This window comes from Anguilla anguilla, chromosome 8 (assembly GCF_013347855.1).
Source record: "Anguilla anguilla isolate fAngAng1 chromosome 8, fAngAng1.pri, whole genome shotgun sequence".
Taxonomy (NCBI): Eukaryota; Metazoa; Chordata; class Actinopteri; order Anguilliformes; family Anguillidae; genus Anguilla; species Anguilla anguilla.
Window position 1 is genome coordinate 53,814,795 of NC_049208.1, and position 11,825 is coordinate 53,826,619.

General features: G+C 50.2%; 1 protein-coding gene across 2 annotated transcripts in view; it reads left to right on the forward strand.

The window, feature by feature from the left end:
* Window positions 1–11,529, forward strand: part of LOC118233152 (neurexophilin-1-like) — a 28,818-nt gene extending 17,289 nt beyond the window's left edge. For both annotated transcript variants that reach the window (XM_035428530.1, XM_035428529.1), the window contains one exon: window positions 9,938–11,529. In XM_035428530.1, coding sequence (XP_035284421.1) covers window positions 9,938–10,714 — 777 coding nt within the window. In that variant the 3' untranslated portion in view covers window positions 10,715–11,529. The remainder of the gene's footprint in view (window positions 1–9,937) is intronic.
* The last annotated feature ends 296 nt before the right edge of the window (window positions 11,530–11,825 follow it).

Genomic DNA, 11,825 nt, shown 5'->3' on the forward strand with positions numbered 1-11,825 from the left:
CACCAGTCAGCTTACAGGAGCAAGTATGTGTCAGCCCCTACTCTTTCAGCACCACGGACAGCGGCGTCCTCTCCCACAGCCCTCCAGCACAGCTGAGGCCGACTGACAAATCATCCCAGGCCAGCCATCCATGAACTCAGTCACAGCGCCCCCTGTCGTCACTGGTGTGTGTTACAGCTTTTAAGAAGGCTGTCACTGCATCTGACGATCTGTTAATTGAGCTGTCGCCTATCAGTGTTCTTCTTCTTCTTCTTCTTCTCGAAGGAGGAGAGAGAGAGAGAGCCTTCAGTTGGGTTCACTTGTCACTCGTTAACCTTTCTGAATTGTGACAGTGAAGGAGGTTAAATGGTCTCGTTGTACATGCGCATGCCTTAGAGGGAAGCTAGTGCCTGAGGCTGGGAACGCACTTGAACACTTACGCAAGATTACCATCATACCATCACCCTTGGCTGTCCGGAGCGTTCTTCGTGCATATCCTCAAAAATCAACAGACAGCGCCTGCTGGCGCCCTTCTCCGTGCCCTCCTGCAGACTGTCGTCTTTGAGGAAATGACTTCATCTTTTCTCTCTGAGGCGCCATTTTAATAAAAAACACACACGGAAAATCAGCCCTGTGTTCCCCGAGGACCTCTCCCAGTAGGGGGCAGTACACATGCACGCACTTGTTCCCGGCGACGCAAGAACACCAGTCAATCATTCAGTCAATCAAGAACTCAATTAATCGACAGCCAATCAACCGTTCTGGTTTTACTTAGCGACGTAATTGCCGCGGATGATTTTATATATTAGGGTGTCGCATGAAACGTGAAATTTATTGGCGCGGATCAAAGTTTAATTAATGAGAAATGTCACAGTGGAATGCCGTTCGGCAGCACTGATGTATTCATGTAATGCTATTATTAGGATACAGGACTGGCGGGTGTCGAACAGAGAGCAGAGAGAGACTTTCTGTGTTTTTACACAAACATCACTGGCGGTAGGAACAGCGAGGCTGAAACAGGTGTGCCGTTGCACTTAGCTGAGATGCTTAAATTAATCTGTGAAACTTCACCTTAAGATATTATACAGTCGACTCTGGGTTGCATGCTCAGTGTGTAGTTTTGCTGTGTGGTGCTAGTGTCTAGTCATTGTGTAGTCTTGCTGTGTAGTCAGTATGTAGTCTCAGTGTATTCGCTCGCTGTGTAGCCAATGCGTATTCTCAGTGTCTTGTCACAGTGTGTAGTCTAATTGTGCAATCCCTGCATGTTGCTCTTGCTCTGTAGTCCATGTGTAGTCTCAGTGTGTAGTCCTGTTGTGTAGTCTCTGTGTAGTCCTACTGTGTAGTCTCATTGTGTAGTCCTATTGTGTAGTCTCAGTGTGTAGTCTCAGTGTGTAGTCTCAGTGTGGTCTCATTGTGTAGTCCTATTGTGTAGTCTCAGTGTATAGTCTCAGTGTTAAGTTAATGTGCAGTCTCATTGTATTCCATCTATTCCATGACTCAGCGGTTCTCGGCGCTGGCTGGATTTGGGTCAGGTCTCCCGTTTCGCTGCGGGGGCGTCGGGTTAGAGTCCGGAGCGAGAGCCGGTTTCTGACACGCTGTGGGGAGCTCAGGGTTCCCACAGACGGGTCAGGGGCAGCAGCAGAAGGGTTTGAGTTCAGAGCCCGCTCCTGACGCTGCTCTGACGCGGCTCTGACGCTGCTCTGACGCGGCTCTGACGCTGCTCTGGCGCGGCTCTGACACTGCTGTGGCGCTGCTCTGACGCTGCTCTGACGCTGCTCTGGCGCGGCTCTGACACTGCTGTGGCGCTGCTCTGACGCTGCTCTGACGCTGCTCTGACGCGGCTCTGACGCTGCTCTGACGCTGCTCTGACACTGCTCTGACGCTGCTCTCTCTCAGAGTTTGGAAGCCGTCCCGGCTCTGCCTTTCTGACAAAGTCACGAGCTGCAGCACCGACACTGCATCACATTACAGGCATTCAGCGGACGCTCTTACCTGGGAACCCAACCTGTGACCTTCAGGTAACAAGACCAGCTCCTTACCCATTACACTACACTGCCACCACTGCTCGGCACAGACTCACCTGATACAGGAGCGAACCTCACCTGTTTATGAAATAAGGCTGAAAAAAGAGAGTTTGGGACCAAAATGGTGAACGCGGTGACTGTCCCGCACTGGAGCTGACCCCCCCCCCCCCCCCTTTTTTTGGGTTAATGGATTTCCGCTTCGTGGTTCGGTTGACGGTAGGGCGCGAGTGTTCCTCGCGGGCCACTCGGGGCTTCCCCGCGTGTTGCTACGGCGATGGAGCGCCCGGGAGTGGCCCCTCCCTCGGAGAGCACTTGGCCAATCCAGCGGAAGGGCGTCGATGTTTGCGCGGCTCTCAGGTTTCGGGAGAAAGGGACGCGGACGATGAGACTGACGCGCTTCGATGAGGCTCAAACGACCTGCATCGCGGCGATTGATCTTTAGTGTGCGGGGCAATTAAGAGTAGGTACTTCCTGTTCCGTGTCTCCCTCTCCAGACCTTTGAAAAGGAACTTTTTATCCCCGTGTTTTCTTCGTATGTTTCTGCCAGTTTTGAACAACCAGTTGTTCGTTGCTGTTGAAGTGTCCTCGTGCACGTGCAGGTAGACGGAAGCTGGAAAGCTGTATTTCAGGATGAGCGTGCGTTTTTAAACTGTTGCCCTTCGTTCGATGTCGCCTTGTCCATTTTGAGCCGAAGTCAGTGGAGTCTGAAAGCAGCCGAAGCCGTTAATGAACTGCAGCCCCGTCACCAGGGGAGAAAAGCGGCTCTGTTTGTTTGTGGCTGGATCGTATCGATCGCCACCGGTCTCAGATGTGAAATGGGGGGGGGCTTTTTTTCGAGGGTCATTTCAGGGGAACGTGTGGTTTACTGATCGCGCTTTTAATTTGATAAGATGTGATAGGGCTCTGCGTCTGAACACAGATTTCATTGGGCTGTCACCTGACAAACCTCCTGAGGCACTGTAGGGTCACAGCCCACCTGCCAATCAGCTCTCTCCCTGCATTCCATATGAGCCTACCAGCCAATCATCTCTCTCCCTGCATTCCGTATGAGCCTACCAGCCAATCATCTCTCTCCCTGCATTCCTAATGAGCCCACCAGCCAATCATCTCTCTCCCTGCATTTCCATTTCCTGCACAGTGCATTCTGTATGAGCCCACCAGCCAATCATCTCTCTCGGATCCGCACTGAATAGTCTATATTAGCCAATAGGGTGAGGAGAGGGAGAGACCAGTTTCACTGTACTCAGCTCTTATTCTCCATCTGTTTCTTTGTTTGGTTGGAAAAAAGTTGGAACATAAGTAAGAACATAAAAGAACATTTATTTCAGAATAGGCCATTCAGGCCAATTTGTATGGTAGATAACCGTTATTGCTTAAAACAGGCTGACTAGTGTCCTAAAATGAGACTAAATAGTTCACTATTTTGGCATGAATTTTTGGCATGAATCCACAACGCATTCATAAGGAAATTAAATCTCTAAAGAGACCTGCAATACAGTATATTACCTCTCTGTTTTTTAAATTAAGTCTTAATTATGTATGACGGTTGCTGGACAAGCATTATTAAAAATGTATTGCGTGGACAGTTAAAATAGGTTTTGAGTCAACACTTAAAACTGTCGTTTGAATAAAAACATAAAAATGAAATTAAGTGCTTGATTATTAAGAGAAATCCCATTATGCTTGGCTTTGGGGATTAGGTGAGTCATTCAGTGCGACCGTAAATTAAGGAGAATGAGGAACTCCCCAAGGGAGCTGGAAGTGGAATTCCTCCCCTCCTCTTTATGATAATTAATTCTGTCGGACTGCTCAAAAAAAAAAAAGAAAAAAAGGAAAAAGAAAAGGAAATTCAAAAGAACGAGGTTCAGATGATTCGTGGATGGGACAGGTGAACAGGTGCTCAAAACGCACATCTGTTTGGCCTCTCGTCCTTTTAATTTATGGCACCTCAAGACCAATCAGACTTTAGCGCAGAACGACCAATCAGACGCCAGCACAGAACAACCAACAAAACTTGAGCGAAGAGCTGAAAATATAACTGTTGTGTTGTTTGATGTGGAGGAGTGAGAAGAAAAAAGTTCAGATGGAGGACATGTTATTTTCAAATATTAAACTGTGTGTGTGTGTGAGAGAGAGAGAGAGAGAGCGAAAGGGAGAGGGAATCCACTGAAGCGGGGTGAAATTGTGTCTGTTCCTATTTTGGCCCGCGCAATGGCAAAAGTACTTCGTGACTAATTTGCTAAATTGCAAACATGGGAGAACTGACCTCCTCTCTTAATGCCTGGTGGAGTTTTAAAAATAGCGCAGGTGTTGTTTTGGAGTTTTTAATGCTCATTTACACTCCTCTGATATGTTCTCAAAGGCCATGTCTGCGGCGCAGGGCAGCGCATTTGGAAAGTAACTTGGTAAAAATCCAGTCGGGGGAGGGGGGGGGGTGGGGGGGGGGGAGTAGAAGTCGTCTCATTTCAGCATGCTGCGAGACAGAGAGAGAGAGGAGAGAGAAAGACAGAGAGAGCCTATGAGTGTGCATTTACAGTATGTAGATATCTGTCTCCTTGCTGTCAGAATTAGTCGTGTTATTATGAATTACATATTGTGTTGTGTTTTGGCAGTACAAATGTGTGATAAAGCGAGAGAGAGAGAGAGAGAGGGCGAGAGGGGAGAAATAGACAAGAGGGAGTGTGTGTGAGTGTGTGTGTATGTGTCTGTGTGTGTGTGTGTGAGTGAGAGAGAGGGAGAGTGTGTGTGTATGTGTGTATGTGTGGGAGAGCGAGAGAGACAGATAGAGTGTGTGTGTATGTGTGAGAGAGAGAGAGAGGGGGAGTGTGTGTGTGTGTGTGTGTGTGAGAGAGAGAGAGAGCGAGAGAGAGAAATAGAGAGGGAGAGGGAGAGTGTGTGTGTGTGTGTATGTGTCTGTGTGTGTGTGTGTGGGGGAGAGAGAGAGAGCGAGAGAGACAGATAGATGGAGTGTGTGTGTATGTGTGAGAGAGAGAGAGAGAAAGAGAGAGGGAGAGGGAGAGTGTGTGTGTGTTTGGGAGAGAGGGAAAGGGAGAGACACTGAGAGACTGGAGAGAGAAGAAAGTCAGAAAGTTTGCAAACTTTGCCAAGAAAACAAACTTACATTTACATTTAAACATGAGTTAAAAGTTAGGAAGAAATGCTGATTGAACCGGAGCCAGAGTTAAAGTCGAAAAACTGTTAATTGACAAAAGGCCTCTGACAAAAAGCCAAGTGCTGGGTTTTTTTTTTTTTTTTCTTTCGTTGTTTGTTTTTTTCTTCTTCTTCTTCAAGTGCACAGTTAATTTTGGAGATCACTGAGCTTGCCAAACTGCGTTTGTGAAGAGAAGGGATCAATAACCCTCCTTTATCTGCTGCGCTGAGCCGAAATGGGGGACTGCCACAGAACTGCACTCTCCCCATTTACACTTTTCACCGGCATCGTAACCTGAACGAGCCGTTATCTCCATGAACAATATCAGCGAACGTCACGTAACGGCGTCGAATTTGGGAGAACGCGCGTTCGGGTTATTAGGTTATGACTGATTCGCTGTCAGTCACTATCCTCCATTAAGGAAATTGGATGGGGGGGGGGGGCTGGACGGGGGGGGGGGTTCGCGCTGGTGACACCGCCAATGAGGGTTCCGGTTTCGGCGGGCAGAGGGGCGGGGTTCTCGACCCATCCAGCGGTAAACGGAAATCTCCTCTGATCGCAGTGTTAAAGGGGCGGGGCCAGTTAGGGTCGCGTCGCCACTGTGGATAAGGAGATGAAGCGATGATCGCGTTATATAATGACATCAATTACATTTGGCTTGTTTAGCTGATGCTCTCATCCACAGATATTAGAAGTGATATTTATATGGTAACAGATTTTTGGAAACGGGGAAATGCCCCACCCCCCCCCCCCCACCCCTTTCTGGGAAACTCAGCCACCTGCCCCAGGCATAGAATCGGCTGGCCCAAAAATCATCACCTCAAGGACACAGTGGGTTTGGGCACAGTAAGCAGACTTTCTCCGTGCCCTGAGTGTGATTTAGACTTAGATTGTTAGATGGAGCATTACATTTGATGAAATAAAAGATACTGGCTCTGTTCCCAAGAGAGATGCAGGGCTCTTTCACACATTTCTAAACAGATGGAATATATTCTAGTCCAGTCTACATCTATGGTGGTAACTCCTTTGCAGCCTTCTGGAACTCTTGCTGACCTGATACATTGTGACAGCAACAGTGACATCATCACTCGTGCTTTGCTTGATGACACTCAGCAATATTTTTTATTTTGCTTGTGTCTAGCTGTATATATGTGTGTGTGTTACTGCTGAAACCAATCAGGTGTGGGCTTGGTTAGTACTGAAGCCAATCAGGTGGATGGATGAGCACCTGAGAAAAATGAAGTTTCTGCTGAAAGAGGTGTTGGTGGGTCTGTAGGGGGCTTCAGCTTCAGCTGACTCTTCTCCCTGGTATGCTTCATATAATCATCCAAATGACCAAACTGCAGTTTTTTTTGCATTCAGGAGAACTCTATAAGAAAGACTTGTGCTGACCCAGCTGTTTCTTATCAGTGTTATTGTTTTAAAAAGACCATAAGAGGCCACAACTCACAGACTCTCGATACTGTTTGAACCAGTTCGATTTCTGACAGCAGTATTGTGTAGCATTTGAAGAATAATTAGTCTGCCTTTCTGCCTTCATGTCATTAAACACTTCAGTCATTCTATTGTCTGAATGTGTAGTTTCTCCAGAATATTCTTTGCTGTGGTGTTTTTGGAATGTGCCATTTCTCTGGAATATTCCTTGCTGTGGAGGTTTGGAAATGTGACATTTTTCCAGAATAGTCCTTGCAGTGGGGTTCTGGGAATGTGCTGTTTGTCTGGAATGTTCCTTGCCGTGACATTAACTGATTCTCCTGTGTGGGCAGGGAGATGGGAGCCATAATGGCGGTTCTAGGGGTTCTGATTCTCCTGTGTGGGCTGGGAGATGGGAGCCATAATGGCGGCTCTAAGGGTTCTGATTCTCCTGTGTGGGCTGGGAGATGGGAGCCATAATGGCGGCTCTAAGGGTTCTGATTCTCCTGTGTGGGCTGGGAGATGGGAGCCATAATGGCGGCTCTAAGGGTTCTGATTCTCCTGTGTGGGCTGGGAGATGGGAGCCATAATGGCGGCTCTAAGGGTTCTGATTCTCCTGTGTGGGCTGGGGGGTGGGAGCCGTAATGGCGGCTCTAAGGGTTCTGATTCTCCTGTGTGGGCTGGGAGATGGGAGCCATAATGGCGGCTCTAAGGGTTCTGATTCTCCTGTGTGGGCTGGGAGATGGGAGCCATAATGGCCGCTCTAGGTTTCTGATTCTCCTGTGTGGGCTGGGCGATGGGAGCCGTAATGGCGGCTCTAATGGGTTTCTGTTACTCCCCTGTTAAGTGGCACTGGCGCGTGGCAGCTGTGCCGATTCGCAGAGCCGGCTAACGACCAAATTCCTGCTGGGCCGAGCTCAGTGCTGCTGGAACTCTGCTTCCCCAGGGTTCAGCCACAAGGAGATATGCGGTGCAGGCTTAAAAAATAAACATATATTTTCAGATACACAGAACCGCAGAAACACTCACACATGCTCATGCGCAGTACACACACATGCACATGAAAACACACTCGCACATGTACACGCACACACACGTGCACATGAACATGCACATGTATAGTACACACACAGACATGAACACACGCATGCAGATGTACATGAACACACACACACACACACACAAAATCACGCACTGACACAAACAATTGTTTCCTTAGATCTGGGTGAAATAACGGAAGGCTCTCGTGTTCCCCTGGGGGAAAGTCAAATTTACTGCGATTTACAGTAACCCCCCCATTTTTAACAAAAAATAAATGTTGTTATAATATGCTCGTGTTAAAGAGGGTGTTGGTTCACACACTACGGGTCTGTTCGGCGGTACTTTTGTTTCTTCGTTCCTGTCTGCAGCAGCGGTGATGAATTGTTGTCGGCGTGCAAACGGACCGCCGTAGTTCGGCTGAGCGGAAGCGCGCTACTAACCCGGGCTGCAGCGAACACCCGCCCGCCGCCCCCCCGCCCCGCCGCGCCGCCGCCCCGCCGCCCCGCTGCCCCCCCGCCCCCCCCGCCCCGCCGCCCCGCCGCCCCGCTGCCCCCCCGCCCCGCCGCCCACTTTTCCGCCAGACGTCCATTAAACACACATTTTTTTGCGCAAAGTAAAAGAATATCTGCTCCACATTGTGCCGCGCAGGAACCACAGTTTACCGGCTGTTTGTGTCCCAGGTCCTGGCGGCCGCGGGACTGCACGTGAACCGCGTCGAAGCGAAACGTCCGGCGTCCGAATCGTAACCCGGGGGGGCGAGGTTCGAGCGGCTCCTGGCTGTCGCTGGTTGACCCGCCTCGTCGATGCGCGTTAGCGGGGCGGTTTATTTCCCGATTAGCGTCCCGGACGCGGCCGGCAGGACGGCGGCGGTGCCGCGGGGTCGAGGGCTCTAATTGTGCGACTGAACGAACGGCGTTAATCGCGGCGTTCTAATTAGCACGTTTTAATTAAATTCTGTTCTTCTGACTGCGTCCCCCGCAGGACGGCGCGGCGGCGGCGAAATCCTCGCACGAACCTGGCCTCGCCTTTTCACGTTGGGACGAGTACGAGAGCGTTTGCGTGCTCCCCCACCCCCCCCCACACGCCTGTTACACGCCTATCACACGCTACAGCACGTTGCGACACGCCATCACGCGCTCACGCTCTGACACACGCTTCTCACCTGTCAGGGGCTCGGTCGCACCTGTGTAATGTCACATGCCGACATCCTAGCAACCCGTCTCTCTGACTGGTATCCGAGGAGCAATTTCAGTTGTACTCCTTTAGAAGGGGTGGGGTGGGGTGGGGGGGGGGCTGGTCATGTGCTTCAGTGTTTCACATATTATCATGTTTAATAATATCATTATTTTTATCGTTTTTTTTCCCCAGAATGCACTGGGAGAAGCACTGTGTCCTTTGCAGTGTCTGCAGTTGTTTTTTGTTTCAGACTAGGAAATGATTAATCGCCGTGCTTATCTCACTTAACGGCCTGATGTATCGGCGAGGCGTGTGGGCCAGCCTGTCGGGCGGTGGACTCTCTAAGCGTGTGTGACTTCCCCCACGCAGGTGGGGGCGTGATGCACTATGTGACCAAAAGTATCTGGACACCCCTCAGTCTGGGGCTGTTCCTCGTGGTTTGGGCTAGGCCCCTTAGTTCTAGTGAAGGCAAATCTTAATGGTACAGCATACAATCACATTCTAGATGATTATGTGCTTCCCCAACAGTTTGGGGAAGGCCCTCCTCTCCTCCGCACTCTCCTCTCTCCTCTCCTCCCTCCTTATCTCCCTGTCCTCTCCCCTCTCCCCTCTCTCTCTCCCCCCCTCCCTCTCTCTCCTCTCTCTCTCCCTCTCCCCCTTTCTCTTTCAGATTCAAATTCAAAATGCCTTAATGGCAAGACATATTTTGAAATACGCATTGCCAAAGCACAATAATCAAAAATGAATCTCTCTCTCTCCCTCTCTCTCTCTCTCTCTCTCTCTGTCTCTCTCCCCCTCTCCCTCTCTCTCTCTCTCTCTCCCTCTCCCTCTCTCTGTCTCTCTCTCTCCCCCTCTCCCTCTCTCTCCCTCTCTCTCTCTCTCTCTCTCTCTCCCTCTCTCTCTCTCTCTCCCTCCCTCTCCCTCTCTCTCTCTCACCCTCTCTCACTCTCTCTCTCTCTCTGTCTCTCTCTCTCCCCCTCTCCCTCTCTCTCCCTCTCTCTCTCTCTCTCTCTCTCTCTCCCTCTCTCTCTCCCTCTCTCTCTCTCCCTCTCTCTCTCTCTCTGTCTCTCTCTCTCCCCCTCTCCCTCTCTCTCCCTCTCTCTCTCTCTCTCTCTCTCTCTCCCTCTCTCTCTCTCTCTCTCTCCCTCTCGAGGTGGCGAGTGTCCGAGCCTCCGTCGCGGGGAAGCCGGACCTGCTGAAGTCCGGGGGCTCCAAGTCGCCCCTGAAGCTGAAGCACACGTGGGCGGAGCCCAGCAGCAAGGAGCTGTCAATCAGCCGGCTGCTGTCCCAGGCCCTGCCTGCCAAGGGGAACGGGACGGCGCTGGACCTGCGCTACGCCACGCCCGAGCCCTACTCCGAGCAGGACCTGTGGGCCTGGCTCCGGAACTCCAGCGACCCCCTCCAGGAGTCCCGGTCCCGCGCCAAGAGGCGGCCCATGGTCAAGACCGGGAAGTTCAAGAAGATGTTCGGCTGGGGCGACTTCCACTCCAACATCAAGACCGTCAAGCTCAACCTGCTGATCACCGGCAAGATCGTGGACCACGGCAACGGCACCTTCAGCGTCTACTTCCGCCACAACTCCACAGGCCAGGGGAACGTGTCCGTCAGCCTGGTCCCGCCCACCAAGATCGTGGAGTTCGACCTCTCCGCCCAGCAGTCGGTGGTGGACGCCAAGGACTCCAAGTCCTTCAACTGCCGCATCGAGTACGAGAAGGTGGACAAGGCCAACAAGAACACGCTGTGCAACTTCGACCCGTCCAAGACCTGCTACCAGGAGCAGACCCAGAGCCACGTCTCCTGGCTCTGCTCCAAGCCCTTCAAGGTCATCTGCATCTTCATCTCCTTCTACAGCACGGACTACAAGCTGGTGCAGAAAGTCTGCCCGGACTACAACTACCACAGTGACGCTCCCTACTTCCCCTCCGGCTGACCCCGCCCCCTCCCTACCCACTTCCTTTACATCCAGCACGGACCAAAATGGTACTGAGATGGGGGACCAGGGTTCCCCTTCATCCCTCTCCCAAATATATATATATATATATAAATATATATCAGCTACCTGCACTGTCCCGAAAATGTCCACAATCTAATGAAGAACACTATCCAAATAAAGTGTTCATTAAAATAACTGGCCCAACTAAAACAATAATAATAATAAATTCACATTCAGACATTTCATGTTTTTGCAAAAATATAAAATGTTTGTGCAATGAGAGAGCAAGGGTTAAATTGCAATGATTTTATTTTTAAGTTTACAAAAATATTAGTTAAGATTAAATTTTTGCTATAAAAGCTCACAGGACGTGTACATCGTGGAAACTGAATTTAAACGATTATTGCTAAAATCTAATTTTTATTTATTTTAAGTACTTCTCTTTTTTTACCAGCTATGGCATACAGCATATGACTTAGCTGCACTCATTTACTTTTAGGATCAGCTTAAGTTTTAGCAGGGTATTTATTTTGTTTTTCTTTCTCAAATCCTCCAAAACAGACAACAGAGGTGCCTCAAATTTATTCCCCCCTTCCCCCGTTGTTTGTTTATTTATTTATTTATGATTTTTTTGTGAACGCAGCGATATTTCTCTTAGCCGCAGCAGTTTTGCTGGATCCTCTTCGTCAGCACATTTCCGTCCCACTCCAAGTCAAAGACAGCGGGATAGCTGCCCTGGCCTGCTTTTATTCCCAAAGACCACCTTTCCTCATGCAATCCCCCCCTTTGACCCCCCCCCCCCCCCCACTAGCCCCCACCCCCACCCCCTCACACTCCCCCCAGAGGTGGGGCATGTTCCCGATTGACGCTGAACCTTCGTGGGTGTTCCTTCCCCTCCTGGGGAGTTCAGGACAGGAAGTGGGTGGAGCCTCATCCGTGGATGGGCTCAGTGGGCGGGGCCTCTACAACAGGTGTGCTTTTATTAACAAAAATTATAAAGAGACCCTCTCAGGCCCTTTTCTGTTTCATAAAGTTCAGGCTTGAAGCATCAGATCGTGAAAAAAATCTTTGGCAAGGCGGCCATGTTTTTTTCCTCTCGTCTTTCTCT